The sequence below is a fragment of the Xiphias gladius genome, chromosome 3 (assembly GCF_016859285.1).
Source record: "Xiphias gladius isolate SHS-SW01 ecotype Sanya breed wild chromosome 3, ASM1685928v1, whole genome shotgun sequence".
Taxonomy (NCBI): domain Eukaryota; kingdom Metazoa; phylum Chordata; class Actinopteri; order Istiophoriformes; family Xiphiidae; genus Xiphias; species Xiphias gladius.
This window is the reverse complement of record NC_053402.1, coordinates 7,742,823-7,762,593: the sequence shown is the minus strand read 5'-3', so window position 1 is coordinate 7,762,593 and position 19,771 is coordinate 7,742,823. Positions and strand designations below refer to the sequence as shown.

At 39.8% G+C, this 19,771-nt stretch overlaps 2 protein-coding genes and 1 long non-coding RNA gene across 3 annotated transcripts; 1 reads left to right on the top strand and 2 right to left on the bottom strand.

Annotated features, from left to right (window-relative positions):
• Positions 1-74: 74 nt before the first annotated feature.
• LOC120787402 (heme-binding protein 1-like) lies at positions 75-8,098 on the bottom strand. The gene is made up of 4 exons (XM_040123026.1): positions 6,152-8,098; positions 2,762-2,900; positions 1,633-1,813; positions 75-1,351 (listed from the first exon to the last, which is right to left on the bottom strand). Exons 1-4 carry the CDS (start codon positions 6,227-6,229, stop codon positions 1,174-1,176), a joined length of 576 nt encoding a protein of 191 aa, XP_039978960.1. The 5' UTR covers positions 6,230-8,098; the 3' UTR covers positions 75-1,173.
• Positions 8,099-8,176: 78 nt separating this feature from the next.
• Positions 8,177-10,341, bottom strand: fmc1 (formation of mitochondrial complex V assembly factor 1 homolog). The gene is made up of 2 exons (XM_040123053.1): positions 10,184-10,341; positions 8,177-8,810 (listed from the first exon to the last, which is right to left on the bottom strand). Exons 1-2 carry the CDS (start codon positions 10,310-10,312, stop codon positions 8,607-8,609), a joined length of 333 nt encoding a protein of 110 aa, XP_039978987.1. The 5' UTR covers positions 10,313-10,341; the 3' UTR covers positions 8,177-8,606.
• On the top strand, positions 10,328-13,611 carry LOC120787432. Its single transcript, XR_005706918.1, has 4 exons — positions 10,328-10,461; positions 10,721-10,800; positions 10,904-11,089; positions 13,492-13,611. It is a non-coding gene; the product is annotated as an uncharacterized LOC120787432 (long non-coding RNA).
• Positions 13,612-19,771: the final 6,160 nt, after the last annotated feature.

Here is a 19,771-nt window from a genome sequence, read left to right as displayed (position 1 = left end):
GAAATGAACCCCTTTTTTTAACAGATCTTGTCCCTGACAAAATAAAGAAATAAGACACTTGGAATTATCCACTCTAACTAAATAACATATTTATTATGTCATGAACACTATCAAACCTGAAAATTATATTCACTCTTATCACAGAAAACCAAACTGTACAGATGTCTCGCATAACAGTTTCAAGATTCTGAATAAATAAAGATGGCACTGTCGTGCACTAAAACACGTAATATTCACCACAAACAAATGCTTTCTGGATCAACATATAATCACAAAGTTTCTAACAACATCAATAGCTAGCTATCCAATTTCCACCCAAAGCTGTCTTACCCATTAATTAATGAAGACTCGCTCTACTTTATGGCTCAAATCCTGTTTCTTTCCAGTTCCTTACCCAGGAAAAGGATGTGTGCTTTTTATTACCATGTATCTGTTAATTCTATACATTTGTCTGTAGCCATCACCATATTGTAAACTAGATTAAGCTGGGAGCTTTACAAGGACTTCATCTAACCTTAAGGACAAATATGTAATTCCTAAAGGATTAGAAAAATCTGTAGAATTGTATTCAAATACATGCTATTCATTGAGTTACTTTATGTTTCACACCTGTAAACCAGTGGCAGTAGCATACCAGTTCAAATAAAGGTACTTTCTTTATGATTTATATTCTCTTGGCTTAGAGAACTAAACTCAGTCATGGTACTACATGCTGTATTCAGTTATGCAATTTTTTCAGATGAAAAGTCTGTATGAAATGCATGGGACTTGAATAAATACTCACTTCGTAAGACTACATTTGTCTAGAAGCCTTTCATCACTCTAATGCCACGTGTTCTGTTTCTGAGCTACAAGGGTTTAAATTAAAAACAAAAATACAGAAAACATGATAATGAAATGAGAGAATGCTACTGCACTTATGTTGAATTCTAAATTGCCCCATTGCTTGAACACCTAACTTTAGTGTGACAACTATAATGTATGTTTGACAAGCAGAAGATTAGATGTGTAAAAGCGACATGGGTAATCTCTGTCTGTCCATGTGCGTTCAGAGGTCTATCAAGTCACCATATTGCTCTTACCAATCAAATACTGTTACAGTTACAGGACTGAGAAAGTAGGTAAGTTTGAATAAAGAATTCAGCATGAGATGTAACTGGGAACCAAAGGCTCTTATGGCTCTTCCTGCAGAAACCACACCTCATTTCGGCGTCCGTAAGGCTTGAGTGGTGGGTCATAGCTACAACAGAAATACTGCTTGCGCTGAAAAGGGGCTGTCTCACCAAGGGTGCGTGTCAAACGCAAGGCCTCTGCTCTGTACTCACTTTCCCCTGCAAATCCTCCAAACTGGCTGTGAACACAAAAAAGAAACAGGGAAGATCTAAATTAGGTGGATAATTACAGTGTTTGTTTAATGGGGCGAATTATGTGGACTTTATAATGGCTGTGCTGTCTCACTGGAAGGAAACATGAACCTAAAATGCACACTTGCACACTGATATTTAAAACAACATGCACCAGTGAGGTCAAGTAAAATCAACATGCATAATACCAAAAGGGAGATATTTTAAACTGTTCCTTGTATATATATACATCAACATGTTTAAATGATACACTTTAATTGACACATACAGAGCATAGACAGTCATGCCGGGCCGCTCCTCAATCCTGATGGCACTGTCGGTGGGAGTCGGGGGGCTTTGCTGGTAGATGGAGGGGATGCGGATTCCGACCACCAACCGGCGAGACAGAACACCGTCATTCCGTGGGTACACTGTGATGATGATGGGAGCTGCTATACCCATGGCCTCACCTTGGAAGATGACATGCAGAACCGAAAGGGAGTTTAAAAAAGGGGAAACATAGAAGAGAGAGGAGCAGAGAAACTCCACTATCCACTATTCTCCAGAAAAGCTAACTACCCAAACCTAAAGGTCAGGACTTGTGTGATTTTAATATCTTTATGTAAATGCCAACGCTGATAGTTTTTATCCAGGCACTGCAAAACAGGCCATGTAAATCGCAGCTCTATAAATAGCAAAAAAATTACATGATTATTCTGCACTGAGGCCTGGTTTGCACTTTAAATTGGCTGAGGTTATGTTTGTCTGTTGACCTAAAGTGAGGAAACATGAACTCAAAGGACTTTAGTGTCTGAGCATTATTCAAATGTTTCCTGCAAATAAAGCTAAGTCAACTTTAGGTCAGTCAGCTTAAATAAGAAACCAGAGTAGGAATATAATTTTAAAAAAAAACTCTCAGCCCAAATAACCACAGAACTGAATACAAAAAAACATCAGAAATAAAGAAATTATTAGATGAAATAACTTAATGAAAAACATACAAAAAAATGACAGAAGATTGTAACATTTTTTTCTGCAGGATAAGGCACTCACTCGATATAGAGCCATGATTAATCATGTAAAAAAGATGAATCCAAGATTAGTGAAAAAACTTATTCTTAAAGAGTTACTCTAATTTAATAATACAGTGTGTTTCTGCTCAGTTGCTTTCATTTGACGATGAAAATCTCTATTACAATAAGTAAATTGGCCATTTTATATCTTTTTAAAAACACTCTTGGTTCATACTTTTATTATTTGTGTGATTTTTAAAAAATATTATGAGGCACTTGTTAGCCATAGGAACGGGAAAGAAAATAGAGGCAGTTCATGAGCCATATTAGATCCTATAATATTAATTAATGAACATATCTTAGTGCACTGATCCACCAGGAAAATTGGTTTTCTGATTTGTTTACCTTGTTCATTGCTCCCGCCGATGTACATGAGCAGCTTCCTCACCAGTTCCCCTGTCACTTGGTCAAAAGTTCGTCCCTCAGAGGAGACAACAGCGTATTTGGCAGCTTCGTATCGCCGCACCTCAAAGCTTACTCTATCCTAGGGAAAGAAAGAAAGAGAAATCAGGGGGTGCCTTTCAGGCATCAGTTGTCCAACCACAGCTACACATTGTGGAATGCACAAATGCACAAATACAGAAATTGCTTTTATGCACATACACCCCCACACACAAATCACACACAAACACAGTTGTTCTGTTTCTGGGGATGGGTGCTGGGGAGAGGTTAAGCTCTGATATGATTCACCTCTGACACACTGATGTTGACAATCTGCTCCTAAGGATGAAAGCCCTGAACTGGCGGGGTTTACACTTAGCCGGTGCAGTGCATGTTTGCATGTGTGTGTGGGACTGCACACATGCTGGTTTGTGAAACCAATGTGGGCAGCCAAATAATAAGACACAGATGAAACATTATTACACTGATTTGATTTAATTTTCTCCTTCTGCTCTGCAGGGTTCAGTCAGCTTACAGAGACTAATAGGCAAGAGATGTATAGTCTTACATAACAGTGCACAGGCAAACACAGACACACACACAACCCGCCCCCACCCCCGAAGACACGTTAATATGATGCAACAGTTTTGCATTTAATATGATTATGTGGGGTTAATGTGGAGCCCAGTCATTCAACTATGCTGCTGAGCAATAACTTTAATAGGTTTTGAAGGAAACTGGTTACTGTAGAGACTGTGAGGCAGGTTTCAAATACAGCTCCTAATTCAACTAACATGATTATACTGTGAGGTATTTTATAGCATACAGCTCTGTGTGTATTCGTAAAATGGTTTTGAGCATTTTAATTTAATTTCATTATGTCATTGTCATTCATACTCCTTATAATGTTTACTACCAATCTATAAGAAACAGCTGGCTTCTCTAAAATATAAAATGTATTATGTTGCAGATGATATGTTTTTCTAAACATAAAACCAGCAGCAAAAAAGACAACATTGGAAACATGCTCAGGGCATAATTTCCACTGCATATTCTCATTCTCACGTAAGCCCCTTGAGTATGTTTTCTCTTCCCTGAAGGAAGATTCAAATCTAAAAATATCATGCAAACGATTCCATCTTCATCTTGTAAATGAATATGTGCTTCTTGGTCTATTCTCCAGTCATAGGTTTCTAAATATCTTCCAAATGCCGTATTTGTTTTACTAGCATTTTTTCATCCACCCAATCTTATTCAAAACCAAGTCCAGTGGTAACTCACCACAGAGGACATGAAAAACCTGTGAAGTGGTCCTGTAATCAGACACTGCAGCCATAGTCATTCCTCAACAAATACAAAATAACACTATATTATCATGAAGGTCTAACTTGTGACAGGTACCCAGGCTCCTGCATAGTAATTATATGGGTTTTGCTCTGTATGGCTTGTCAGTTGGACCACCATTAACATTGTGTACGGGTGACACACCAAGAAAGCAGAGCCTGACTTCAGTTAAGTAGTGCAATTAATTTGTCTGTCATGTGTCTGGTTGTTGTGCGCATATGTGTGTTTAGCTGCTGTCTTATGCCAGCTAATACAGTGTTAATTACTCTGTGCCTGAACAAAGCACACAAAAGGTATAATCAACACTGTTACTGCGTTGTCAATTCATATTCTGTTAAAGTATTTTTTTTTCTAGCAAACTTCTAACTAAATTTCACATATATGTTGCTGTGAAAATGTGTGTGTGTGTGTGTGTGTGTGTGTGTGTGTGTGTGTGTGTGTGTGTGTGTGTGTGTGTGTGTGTGTGCATAGGTACGTGTGTATGCCCTGAAAGTCAGCTCCTCTGTATTCATTGTCAGTTTTAATTAAGAGTGTGGGGTGTCAGAGTCAGGTGGGTGACAAGCACACAGATCAGGTGACAAGCTCTGATTTCAATACTTGCTGTTTAAACATCAGTCAAGTCCAGAAATTTGATTAACCCTCAGTTTTGACTTTTCAACACTGGTCAATTAAGACTTATAGGAACTGTAGTGACCTTTGACATTATGCTGCATTTATAAATTATCAATCATGATCCTCTAAACATTTTTCTAGGTAGCTCGGCAGTAAAATGTGCTATTTTCAAGTTCAAATGTGAGTATGAATAGCTAAAATAATTAAAAAGCAGTTATTTCTACACATACTGCTGCATTCAACAGTCTTCATTGAATTTTAGCTTCAGACATTAGTTTTTAGTATGCAGTGTCAGAGCAGATCTGCATTTCTATGGGTGTGTGTCAGTTTGGTTCATTTGATTCCCTGCCTGTATGGTCATTTGGGCTGGAAGTCCTTTGTCTCCCTGTGAAAAGTTAGCTGCTATTCAAAGATAAACACACACAAAGCCACTTTCAAAACGCATGCCAGCCATGCCATTACATGGCTACATGAACATTTACAGTAGTGTACTGTAGGTCAACAGGGCACTAGAGAAGGACCTCGAAATGGCTGTAAGGCATTCCTTCAGTTAACAACACACATCAATGAGCTCACTGGAATCTTTTTCGAAGTGTGCATACATTAAATATAAGTAAACACAATATATAGCCTACATAAACATAACAAGAGGTGGGGTGCTGACATGGAAAGGGCCCTTCCTAATCTGTGACGTCATGTTTCTATGTCATTGTCCTCATCAGCGATGGTCAGTGTATCAGTATACATATCCAGTCCATATCTAAGCTCATGGGTTAACCACAAACCCATCCCCTGTGGTTTCACGCACACACACACACACACACACACACACACACACACACGCACGCACTACCTCTGTTTCTGATAGACGCACGCGGGCGCATGCACAATGTCATAATGGAAAAAGCTGTGACCCACCGTTTTGCGCGCAACAATGAATAGGAAAGTACTTCAGTGTGTGTTTGTATTACTGTTTTACGGTTATACAAAACCCGTCATCATCTTTATGAATTTCTGCCTTGTTGATTGGCAGAGCACCTCTGGCTGGTTTGGCCCTTTGCCCCACACTGAGGCTCAGCAGGCATCTTTATAGGTCACAAGCAATTAACTGCCAGGCTGTCAGTCAAGGTTACAGGGGTTGTAATAACAGCAGCAAAACACTGCAAGGCACATGGCCATTTTAAACAAAACTGCTATAATATAAGCTGCTTAAAGCTAAGTACAGGATAAAATATTCATGCAAACAGACGGGGAATCCTTGCACCTTTACAGTACAGCAGGATAACTGTGCGTAATGAGAGCTGCACACGCGCGGAGGGCGCATAGGACAGAAACAGCTGTAGTTTTAAAGATATCAGCGTTCAAGTTGTGCGTGACAGATGTCCGCACACTGCTTACCTTCGTCTCACTGCTAAGCAGTTTATATTCCGTCTCCTCGGTGTTTCCGAAGAGCGAGTTCTTGATCATGCCAAACATTTTGCTTCGGCCAGGTCACCTCTCCTCTCTCCGCTCCTTTGCTTTGTTTGTTGTCCTCCCTTTCGCCCGTGTGCTTTTTGCAATCACCTTGCTCTCTCGACCGACCGCTCCCTTATGTGCTCGTCCAACTCTTGCAGAAACCTTGATGAACGAGAAGTAACTTGCAGTATCCTGATGCTTCGAAGCGCAAATTTTCTTAAGGGAAGAGTGCGCGCTTTGCTCCACTCAATACAACGGATGCGTTTTTTTCCTCGTCTTTTCGGTGACAGAAGTTAGAGATGCTGACTCCTCGCCCCTTTCTCCGAACCAAGGAACGAACAAATCAGCCTCCACTCTGACGGGAGGAGTGTCTCCGCCCTCCTCCTCCGCTGTTACCAGCCTGTGGCTCACTTGTGTCACCACCTTTAACTCTTAAACGTTTAAGTTCATCAAAAGTGGGGCATCGAGATGATAGCAGAAGCGTTCAGGTTGTGCTGACCATAAAAATACATTGACTTGCATAACTAAAGTCTGGGTCTAACCTCTGCACGGAGTCACCTCCTCCAAATCTCCCCCTAAAAAAGTAGAGTAACCTTCAGTGACACTCAGCTTTTGATAGGGCTTCTCTCTCATTCTGTTTGTCATGGTTGTCTCTTGCAGGATACTTAAAACAGTGGGGTGTGGAGAAGCACATTTACATCCTGCTTTTTGCGTAATATAAATTTTGACAAAAGCTGTTGGTTTGTCAGTATGCATTGGGCTTTCTTTCCAGGACTCTGTGTGTGTTAGTTTGGGGCAGCACATGGGTGCTTGTCTTACTCCCTGTGTCACTGTGCATTGCTCTGCTTTGGGGTTAGTCTATTTAAATCCACACTGAAGGCAATGTTAGTCACCACTGGAGAGTAAGAGGAAACAGGGAGGGTATATTTAATGAAAAAAGAGGGATGATAACGTTGGGCCAGAACAACTGAGGTATTGTATGAGGGAGCTGCACATGTACGGTTCAGTATGTTGTAGCTTGAGTCTGCTGCTTGTACTGTTGTTAAGCAAATTCTTTCAGTGTCCTTGCAGTGTTGATAAGGGTTTCCTTGTTACCACCATTCCTCTTTGCTGATGCAGTTTCCCTGTGTTTGGAATGCACTATTAAGATTTTTGAGACTAATGTTGCAGTGTCTGCCACTGATGTATAAGGTAACAACACGCTAGCTCTTTGTACCTCTGTAAGCTGCTTTGTGTTGCTGTGCAACCTTGCTTAAACAGTTACTGTTAATAGCCAGCAATAATCTAATAGCTATTGCTATTCAACTTGATGACTTGTTTTGTAGCTGGGGTTGAAAGGGAAAAGCAAACAAGCAAAACATGAAAAAGGACATAGCCTTTAATAAGCTAAGTCAGTTATAATGGGAGCTGCACAAGTCATTATATGCTCTCAAATGTCTCAAACATCTTCTGCATAAGCACAAGACTATCACCCAAAAAGACTGAAATAACTTTGATATGAGAGTTCTTTAACAACACAAGGTTGTCCATGAGCTTGATCAAGCTGGTATTTACTGCAAGGCTATTGTGAACATAGGTTCCTGTTTGTTGTCCATCCCATCATACACTCACGCAAAAGCACCAAAATAGAAGACAACTACCAGAAAGGAAGTGTATGCCTCCATGGAAGACAAGTCTAATAGGATAAAACTGTAAAGAAACTCACAGACAACTGCACAAACAGCTGTGACTATTTAGACATTAATTCACCACGCCCATGTGACTTCATAATTTCACATTCAACAAATAACATACTTGTATTTTAAATATCCTCAGTGATTCCATCCATCTGATTAGTGTCATGCATATTTACTTTTACCTGTTACTACATGTAAATGTAGTAACAGATGGGTTTAATTAATCGTTTAATTGGTACAGAAGCAGGATGTTTGTTAATCTGATATGGGTTCTTAAAAAAAACACAAAGTGTAACAGTGATTAATATTTTAATGGGACAGATGAATCAAATTATATATTGGCTTTTGGTTTTCAAAAGATGCTTCAACAGTTAGGAAACACAAATAAAAGCAGGTGTGGATAAGATGTAGTGTACAGTATATTTACAGCTCAACAAGAGATTTGTAATCATAATTTATACTTTCACAGTTGCTTCAGATACACTCAGATTAGATTATAATCATACGCCCCACTTCTCCTTGAAAATTGTTAGAATGACACAACAGGTACTCCCTAAAAGCAGTCCATGATGGCACAGTCTCCAGTCTGCCAGACTCTAGCCAAATATCTATCTATCCTTTTGGAGTTTACTTTATATGAGGTGAATTATAAGAGGCCAGATGAATCAGCCACAGAAATGTCATTTTTGAAGAGATTCAAGATGTTGCACCTTCCCTTGTCCTCATTTCTCCCAGCCTTTACCTCCTGGCTGAGTGGGCAACCTGAGCCCCACTAGACCAGCCACTTCTTCTGGGCTGCGCTCTCCCTTGCCATGATAAAGGCTGTGCAGGGCCAGGTGGTTCCTGGTAGATGCCAACAAACACAGGTATGTTTGAGAGGCATGGTGTGCCTCCTGCTGGGCACGGCAGTACCTTTCTCCTGTTAACTGTGAGCGAGGAAAAGAAAGAAAATATTAGTGACGATCAAATGATGTACCAGATCATACCATAAATAGATAACACTGACGGTGGCTGCCAAGTGGTCAGTTCCTTTACACAGTATTGAAATTTGTTTTTTTGCTGTTTATTAAATCACTTCTCACAGACAAAAATGAAACAAATCAAGATTTGTAAAGATGTAAAGATAAAGCCTTGAGTGCTAGCTGGTGGACAACTTGGAGTTAGCAATGACTCTGGTAAAAGAGTACAACATAAACAAATGTGCCCATGTCACCGGGTTTTCCGCCACAATGTTTTTTTCCCCTTCATCAACCGTAACAGCTATATGGACAGAAAGCATTTGTACCAGTCCCTATAGAGCTTCACATAAACATTATGGTTCTTTTCAGAGTGGGACAAATACACACTGACAAGCAAGTGTTCCTCCTAGCTGTTTTTCTTCAGTGACTATACATATATTAAACCAGCCTGGTGAGCCATGTTCTCCCAAGCATAAATAATACAAGCTTTAAGCCTATATGCTTAAAAACCCCAACCCTTTAATTCAACAGGCAGTTGGGCTGTCGTTGAGTGAAAAAAATCTTTGTCGACTAATGGTTTGGAGGATTTCTTCTTTCCAAATTGATACGCTTATTAAAAAAATTAACAATAAAAGTGTCCACAGTGTTGTTTCTGTGAAGATGGATTAGGTCATGTAGCGCTTCTAAAAACATCTAGTGTTCACTACAGATAAAAACATTTTAAACATAGATGAAAGTATCTATTTACCCCCGCGGATTGATACAAACAACTTGATAACTTTTTATGTTACATAAAAGTTATCAAGCCATATGTAGACGATTATAGTGGATGATGCTGGTGAATTTATTCAATTTGGGTTCATGTTTACGCTGAGGTCCAACAACAACGACGACGATGATAATAATGATGATGATGATGATGATGATGATGATGATGATGATTTACACACACTCAGGTGTTCGTACGCACTATTATAATTAATTTATCATTAGACTGAGACGGCAGTGGCCTGCGTCTTAACCCGAGCTATGATAAGACTCGTTAGCTTCTGGCTAATGTTAACATGTCCTTCTGCTTCAGTCACCTTGCGTTGAACTCTTGCTTGCAAGTATTACAAAGCTGGCAAAAACAACACACCAGTGCCATGCTAGGTATTCGCTCTATTCCCACGTTTTGTGAAAGGCTGAAGGGCAAAAATAATTTCCACATAACACGCAAAGTGGGAACATTATGATTTGAGAGTTGTCGGGTTAGCTAACGCTATGCCATGCAGTTTATATTGGTAGTTGGCTAAGCGCTAGCTAGATGTTAGCTGAAACGCAGTCGGTTAGAAACTCGCCTTATTTTTACGAAACTGGTCGATAACATAGCTGTAGGCCAGAGACTGTTTGTAACTCGCTCCTTGTATGGCACGTAATTCTTTCAGTATCCCTCGACAGACTCGTAGCGGTGATGACAGTGTTGCCATCTCTGCGTTATGACCGTTCGGTACATGAAGCCAGGCATGCTCAATCCAACACCACACGGTCGATCAAATGACTGCATATCGACCACAAGGCGGCAATGTGGCACACTAATACATCTTCCCAACCGACATTTACTTGCAACAGTTTTAAGGTAACGTGAATTTCGTGTAAAATATATAAAGAGTGAGTCTATAATCGAATGTATAAATTTTCAGCGGAATGTTATAATACGCAATCTATAGACTACGTTCAGGTCTTTTACGTGTATTTGCCATCCGTTGTTGATCAAATTAGTTTTACTTTCCTCATCAACGTCCTCCATCAGAACTCTAAATGTTAACAGCCACTGGTTCAGATCTAATGCAAACACTTTAAGAAGGAAAAAACTGATGTTCTCCATCTCTCTTCAGTTACTGTTTTAAGGTGCTGAACCCCAGCTGCTCTGCTGAAGCAGAAGGCAGTGGCTGTACCTGAGCGCACAGGTGCAAAGGTCTGTTATTAGGAAATTAACATAAAAACATGTTGAATATTATGTTGACTATGACATTTATCACCTTGTTCTTTCTACACTGATGCTTGTTGTATTTTCGCAGATGTCTGAAACTTGCCTAAAGCTTGAGAAGAAACGGCTTAATGTGTCACAGAACCATTCTCGTGCTGCCTGGTTTGATGGGTCCATCCAAGATCAGCTAAGAGAGGGGAAAGATGCAATAACTGATTCCCCTCTGTCACATTTTGAGCCTCATTCACATGGATATCACCGTCAACATCATTGTGAGGTAATTACTTACATCCCTGATGGATTATTCAAAAATGAAGGAGAGCTTGCTTAAAATTGTGGCCCATCAGTCTTACACATCCCACTTGTCATTATAAGCCTGAGCTGAGTTTGATTGTGACTTAAGTAATTACTGTCTGATGAGCGGGTCAGCAGATGAGACTGAGGGGACTGTGGGGATTTGTAATCATATTTTCTTTCAACATCTGTCACCATCTCTCTGCCTCTTTCTATCTCTGTCTTCATTTAACTATAAATAAAAACTTTATTATAGATAGAACAAAACTATATATGCGCTGCAGTGTTGGCTGTGGGAATAAATTGAAAACAAGATATTCGCTGAAGAGAATAAAACAAAACAGTGTGGTTTACCTCACACTCTTTTTAGTGTAAGCCTCTATAAAGCCTATTGTACACAATGTAGTGTCCTGTCTTTGTTTGCATACTAAGTGAAATGTAATGATTTAAATAAATATGGTCATTTGACCATATGTCATTCCAGATAGCAGAAACAGAGAAAATAGACTAGTGTGGAGATACACTGCAGTCTTTGCCTTTGAAGGGTGCTTTTGACCACCTATCTTTGTATGCTACTAGCTTTGATTTGGACACTTCAGAGCGGTCATCTGTCACCATAGCAACACTGAGTTTGTTTTGGGGCAAAATGCAGAGAAAAGGATCAGTTTGCCTCACAACACCATGGATGTGAACAGAAAGTCCTTAAATGCTTTGTCCAATTTTTATGCAAAACGGAGAGTGTATAGCGTAAAAGGTGACAGTGCTTCTTCACACAGAGATCAGAAACATTGATTTCAGAGAGAAGCAAAGCTCAGATCTTTACATTTGATCTATAAAGTTGAACATCGACTTATCCTGTAAGTGGATTGATAACATTGATACCAAATTGATACCATGCAGTTAGATCATTGACTCTAGGGGGAGCCAGTCTCTTATCAGTTTTGCACACCGGTCTGGTTCCTCGACATTTGTTGGAAGGCACCCCTCTCCTCCTCCTCCTCCTCTTCTCTCTCTCTCTCTCTCTCTCTCTCGCTCTCTCTCTCACTCACACTCTTTCAATGAATACTAATGCAGCGAGTGGGCCCACCTCCCTTCCTCCCATATTTTTGCAGGGATGGGCGGGAGAGGGGAGACAGAGCAATTCCAGCTCAGTATCTTTCCTGGTGAGGGAGGCAGTGCTTGACTAGCAGCAGCCCCAATGCCTTTTTTTCTCCCACTGAGCTATATTGATGATACTGTGCGTTGCTGCTGCAACAATGTCTAACCTGTGTGAGTGGTACATGATATCAGACCAGAGTTGAGAGATAGAGAGGAAAGGACATCTGTGGCTTTTGTCATCTGGATGGGAAGTCTTTTTTGGGAGGAGAGACAGAAGAAAGCAGAAGGCAGCCGGGGAAGGGGAACAACTGGCAATAGCCAATCCCCCCTTCCATATATAGACTGGAGACAACGGAGGCCACTGGAGTATTTGCTTTTATCTTTCGTTTTTTGTTCTTTTTTTTCCTCATCGCGCTGCTGGGAGGTGCTTTACCTTTTCATTTGCTTGCACTCTCGGTCCTCTGTCTTCTCATCTATTTCGCCATTTACCTGGTCAACAATTTCTTCTATTTATGAGCCAGACAAGGAGGGAAAGAGAGGCAGACAGACAGAGAAAAGGAAAAAGAGAAAGAGGAGGGGGATTTTTTTGCCCCCTTTATCCTCTTTTTTTCCCCTTCATTCATTCTTCCTTCCCTCTCCACTGCTTTCACTTCCAGCCCTTTCTATCCCTGTGCAGCCCACACTCCCTCCTCCCTTCACCTCCTCCCTCCTCCTCCTCACCACTTCACTCACTGTCCACTCATAACTTTGGCTACTTTTTGACTCCTCCAGTTTTAATTTCCTTACTTTAAAAAGCTTTCATAGAAACATTTTAATTGGCTTGCTTGTATTTTCTATTTATGCATTTTTCACTTTTGTACCTTTTCCTATTTTCCCCTTTCTCTTTTTTCCTCCTACCATCCATGCATCTTTTTTGGGCGATTCTTAAATCTAACCATAGGTAGGTCTATTTAGTGTTTAGTGTCTGTCTCAAAGTCTTTGTTCCTTTTCTGTGTATGCAAGGTGTTTTGTGTGGGGTACACACCTTGACACGCAAACATACACACAGACACACACACACACACACACACACACACACACACACACACACACACACACACACACACACACACACACACACACACACACACACACACTCACTGGCCTACAATCGAGCTGTGGCTCCCATCCCATCCGGCTCTCAGCTGATTGTTGCCTCATGCCATGTCATTGTCATGTCACTCTCCCCTCGCATACTATAATCTGTGTTTTTTGACTTGTTTTTTCTTTTTGTTCTTCTCAATCAAGACCACAGTGACTCATCAAGCAAGCACCTTCTCCAGTCGTCATCATGGAACCTCATTTTGACTGCCTTGTCATTTCTATGTTGTTGCACAAAAGTCTCTTCTTTCATTAAAATGTCTGAAATGCCCCTTTATCACACACCCTCCTCCTCACATGTCCTTTTGTTTGCTGTCATGCACATTCAGAGACATCCAAACTCAACATCCGTTTGGTAGAGGAAATGTACATTTTTAGCAAACTGAGGTGTGTTTAAGTTTCCTCGCTTCATGTTTATCAGGTGAAGGTCAAACCGGGCAAAGGCCCAATCCATGAGCGACAGTGCACTGTTGTTTCAAAGCGTATTTCTAAACCAGCACTTGTCTGTTCTGTCAGGGTGTCATCCTTCTTTTCCTCTGCCCTCTTTTCCTCTCTCCCCTCTCTCTCTCTCTGTCTTGTATCTTTCTGAACTAACTCTTATTCCCACAAACACACACACACACACACACACACACACACACACACACACACACACACACACACACACACACACACACACACACACACACACACACTCACTGGCCTACAATCGAGCTGTGGCTCCCATCCCATCCGGCTCTCAGCTGATTGTTGCCTCATGCCATGTCATTGTCATGTCACTCTCCCCTCGCATACTATAATCTGTGTTTTTTGACTTGTTTTTTCTTTTTGTTCTTCTCAATCAAGACCACAGTGACTCATCAAGCAAGCACCTTCTCCAGTCGTCATCATGGAACCTCATTTTGACTGCCTTGTCATTTCTATGTTGTTGCACAAAAGTCTCTTCTTTCATTAAAATGTCTGAAATGCCCCTTTATCACACACCCTCCTCCTCACATGTCCTTTTGTTTGCTGTCATGCACATTCAGAGACATCCAAACTCAACATCCGTTTGGTAGAGGAAATGTACATTTTTAGCAAACTGAGGTGTGTTTAAGTTTCCTCGCTTCATGTTTATCAGGTGAAGGTCAAACCGGGCAAAGGCCCAATCCATGAGCGACAGTGCACTGTTGTTTCAAAGCGTATTTCTAAACCAGCACTTGTCTGTTCTGTCAGGGTGTCATCCTTCTTTTCCTCTGCCCTCTTTTCCTCTCTCCCCTCTCTCTCTCTCTGTCTTGTATCTTTCTGAACTAACTCTTATTCCCACAAACACACACACACACAATCACTCAAAGAGAATGGACGAGAAAAAAAACTGGCTTCATCATCCAGAGGATTTTTTTTCCCTTTTTTACACCACCATCATTTTCACTTTTTTGACTCACTTTTCTTCAATCTTTAATCTCTTTAATCAAATCTTACTGCATCCATTTTCTCCATCACTTCCACCCTCTCACCCCCTCTGAATTGATCGACTTATTGATTTATTAGTTTGTTCCATTTTGTTTTTTCATTTGCTGTGTAAAAAATTTCATATCCTAACACTCACACATCGACTTGCTTGCATCAGAGAGGAGTCGCTTTTTATTTTGCATTTTGGTGACGTGATTTTGCACTTCATCAGCTTGACTACTTCCTTTTATTGAAATACAAGAGGGAGATTATTCATGAATAATCTTTTGCATTTTAGAAAAATAGAAGATAGGTTGGCTCGGAAGTATTAAGCTGACTGCAAAGTAACTGAATAATTTGGTGTGTGTGTGTGTGTGTGTGTGTGTGTGTGTGACCGCCCATGTATGTGCCTGTGTGTAAGCTACAGAGAGGCACAGCAATAGACAGATGCATAGCAAAGTGAAACAAACCACACAACTCATTTCCTTGTTCATCTCATCTTTTATATTTCCACTTTTTTTCCTGAAGGAGATTTAATGTCTCTCCCCTTCATTACATGAAGATAACGGGAAGTGGGACTTTTGTGCAACCGTCACCCTGATAACGGCACTCTGGATATAGCTGTTTTCCTGTGGAATTACCCTTTAAATCCTGGATTTGGTTCCAAATGAAAGAATAATTAACAATTATTAAAAACTGGTCTAAATTCGGGACACTGTTTTTTTGACATTTTTTGTAATGGACTGAAGCTGATTTCAATATTTCTTTTCAACTATTGAATCTTAATGGGATTTTACTAACGTGGATTAAAGACTCAAGCAACATCTTTGTCTATTAGTTGTAATAGTCACGATTTCTCCAAGCTTCAGAATCTATTAAATCGATTAAAGTTAATATTTCTCAATGTTAAGAGTTAAATAGGTGAGTACGGCGCTTTGAATCCACACATACTGTTGCTGTTGCATGTTTTGGATGATGATTATATTGATGCAGATATTCACCTTTATATTGTTGGTCATTAACCCAGTATTTATATGCGTGGGTGTGCAGACTCGTCATGGATGTGTGTGTAGAGTTAGGCAGAATTTAAATGGATATTGACAGATTATCAGAGATCAGTAATTTCCCTCACACTTAACTGACATTTATCTTTTCTCTTTCTGACAAATTTTATTTATGTGGAATAAAATCAAATGCACAAACAGATCTTTTAATGTAGAGTGTCTGATAATTTACTTTACATGTTAAAATGAATCTCCAAACTTCATCCTTAGTTTTTTAGTTCACCCACTGTCTGCCTGATGGAGCGGCCACTTCTGCCTACCAGATCACCTGTCTAGTGCTGCTCCACTCTTATTTAAAGCAGTGGAGTGTGTGTGTGAGAGGAATTTATATGTAGATCAATAAAGTAATCTACATGAAGAGACAGACTGCATTGCCCTTTTCTCAGTGTAATTATTTTTATCTAGTGTTATTACAAAGACACACAATATGCTTCACCATGGGAGACTGAGTATATCTCATCATACGTGGAGTTTGTTGGTGTAAAATTTGAGTCTATCTTTGCAGCAAAATTTACAATCACACCCACTCTCTTTCTGACAAACACACACACACACACACACACATGCGGACACGTTGTCCATCTATCCATCATAGGTACAGCAGCGATTGCCCCCTTTTCTCTGATTAACTTTCCTATCATTTGGCTGACAGCAGTTTGAATTTATACCGTGTGTGTCTAAGTGTGTGTACGTACCGTGCACAGTCAAGGTTACAGCTCCATACCTACAAAATCCACCTGGGACCTGGTCTCGTAACACAGGACCATTACCCATTCTACTCGGTGCTCTTGGCACACGTGACCCCTGAAGCCTATATACAGATGGGCACTTAAACTCAGGTAGTCTGTCAAAACTGTCAGAGCTAACACGCTACGAAATGGACAGCTCGGGTGCAAACTCTGCCTCTGACACATGGCTCGCTGCTGTCTTTTTTTTGTAACAATCACAAAAATAGTACATGTCAGTTTTTATGAACAAATGAAACACACTTATATTATCATCTTGACAATGTGGTGAAGGGAGGCAGCAACAAAATGGACAATGATGTGAACGTTACGTCCCACTTAGCTGGAAAACTGCAGTTGATACAGCTGATCTGACTAGTTTTATGCAGATGATGCTAATAGCATTTTCACCGGTCCTTTAGAGCGCAGCTGGGTGGTAGAATGAGCAATCACTGTCAAATGAACAGTTTGGAAGATGGATACAACTGAGCAGCTCTTCCATGCAAATATGGAAGGTGATTTTTTTGGTGATCATGGCTGGACATGTAGCTTTTTGTCAAGTGATGGATTGCATTTGTGATGATGAGACCTCTTGTTACAGACAAGAATGTATTTTTTAGCTTTTTCCAAATGAATCACAGGTTTCATTACAGAGTCACCTTGGAAAGTAGCATCATATTTTGTTTATAGATTTATGTTCCTGACAAATTTGACAATACAGTTAATGTCTTACTCAGTTTTTTCTTTAGTGTAATACTAATATTAAAGTGTACCTTCATTCTAAATTAGAAATGTTTTTGTATACATTGCCAAAAAATTTTATTGAACAATAAATCAGTTGTATTTTGATGGCCAGGGCACTACAACATATTTCAAACATCCTGTCAGTTTTTAGTATCTGAAATTGTTTGATGCGAGATGCTTATGTGAAAAATAAGTCTGCCAAAAGTCTCCAAACAGAGCTTAAGAGATTTCATAGGCAAAGTGTTTGCAGTCGTCATTGATAAACAGGCCAGGAGAGGAGACAGCCCGGGCTAAGGAGATTCATAATCCTATCCCCTTCTCGTAACATTCTGCAGTCTGTGCCTGAATCCTGTTCAACCATTGGATAGCGAGCAGGAATCCTATGAGGGACGACTTAAAAAGTACATCTCAATTTTATTGGCAGCATGTTCACTTCAAGCAAGCAGAATATGGGTCATGATCTGATATAAAAAGGCTATTCAATAATTCATCAGAGCTGATTAAGAGGACTTGTATCGACACAGACACTGGCCATGACAAGAGATGGGAGTACACAGAAAAGTAGCATTTAGGCCTCTTTGTGGGATTAGTATAAACTAAGAAACAAGCTGAAGGAGCTTGGGTGTTTCAAGTGAGCAGCGTAGGCCTTCTTTGATCTTTAATCTACTGTACGTTCAACCCTTCTGTTTCATGTGTGGACTCTGAAGTGGCCGGTGTACATGTGATGAGTGTGTTCGTCTGTGATTACGTGTGGCTGTGTGTGTACATGTGCACTGTGTGTACACTGTGTGTGAGTTTGTGTGAGGCCTATCGATCTATTAAATATGAAAAGTACAATCTGTTACCCCTCAGAGACTAGTTTATTATTCAGCAACATATTTTAATTAATCATTTATTTACCTAAAGTATAGCCCATGCTATCCCCTTCAATTTTAGGTACTCATGTGGACTGGGCACTGTGTTCATGATATATGAGTTATGTATAATCAGGATTAATAGAGGCTATCTATTATTCTTCAACTAGTACGTACTGTAGTTGGGGGGTTGTTGGGGATGAAGGCAGAGAAAATTTAGTACTACTGTACATTTGGAAAAAATACATTATTTATCATATTGGGCTGGATTCTCCTCAAATCAGACTGTTTTATCCTTGCACAAATGCATGAACACACAGTTTTGTAAAGGGAGTTGTGAGATGGATTGAAACAGATTAAGGATAGAGACATTGTTTTTTTATAGAAGAGAAATGGCTATCACAGTGGATTTAGATTGTAAATAATAATAAAGAAAGTTGTATTCAGATAAGCATTTTAAGCAGTTGTGCATTTTAAATTGCCTTTGTTTAATCTTACCTTATAAATTCTAAGAGAGCGGGTCATAGGTTGCACACTGTGCCAAAGTGCAGTTTGCTTTTATTAGAGTCTAACTGCCTGTGACCTGCATCTAACCCTCTGTCCTCCTTGTTCCCTTTGCAATAATAGACTGACAGACGTCAGAAAAACAAGCAGCGCCAAACATCTCTTCGGAGGAACAGAAGTGAAGCTGCTCCTGTGGAGTACAATTACCCTGAAATTGCTGCTTTACCCTCTTGACACGTCGAGGATTTTACCTAAAACTACTGTGAGTGCCCAGTAACAAAAAAAACTTACCTTGTTTGCAATCAATACTGAAAGGATTATGATGTGGCAAAAAGATAAATGCCCAGCAACATCATCTAATTTTTAATCTCATCCTCATTCATGAACTTCTGTATTTGCTCCAGCAAATCCCACACACCTAATGAGGTGGTAGAGAGGTATAATTCAATTAATCATGAAGCCTTAAATGCATTTATTTGATAAAGTGCAGCTGGTTCGAGCAAACAAACCTGCTGGTGAGTCTATGTTTAGTTTTAGTTTACTTCCACGACCATTTTATTCCAGTTACTCATCTTTCTATTAACTGGCTAATGATGTTGACAGGTGGTATTATTTCAGGTGATTAGTTTTAAATTTTAATTCATAGTTTCAGTGTGGTATATGTGGACAGCAGAAGAAGGGCTTCAGAACATGTTTTACTGGTTTTGTTCTGTTTGGACCTTTTTTTTTTTTAAATTCAAAGCTATTCTTTATAGATTATATTATTATGATATATAATATAATTTATATGATTATTATAAATTTAAAGCTATTTCAGTATGAGAGACAAACTGATCTCCTAAAATCCTTGACATGACCAACAGCTAAAATATTTATATTCAGTCTCCTTTGTGGCACAAAAATAGAAATTAAAATATTTTTTAATCTATAGTAGCTGCTAACAATCAATAATCATATTGCCTTTTCTCACATGTTGATTGTAGTTCAGTCTCCTTCAGTCTGAGGCTATGAGAGGGAGAGAGGAGTCCCAGGCTGCACCATCATGCTACTTCTGAGACACTGGGATGAGACTTTGGCTGGCAAAACACAAGGTAAGACAATGTTG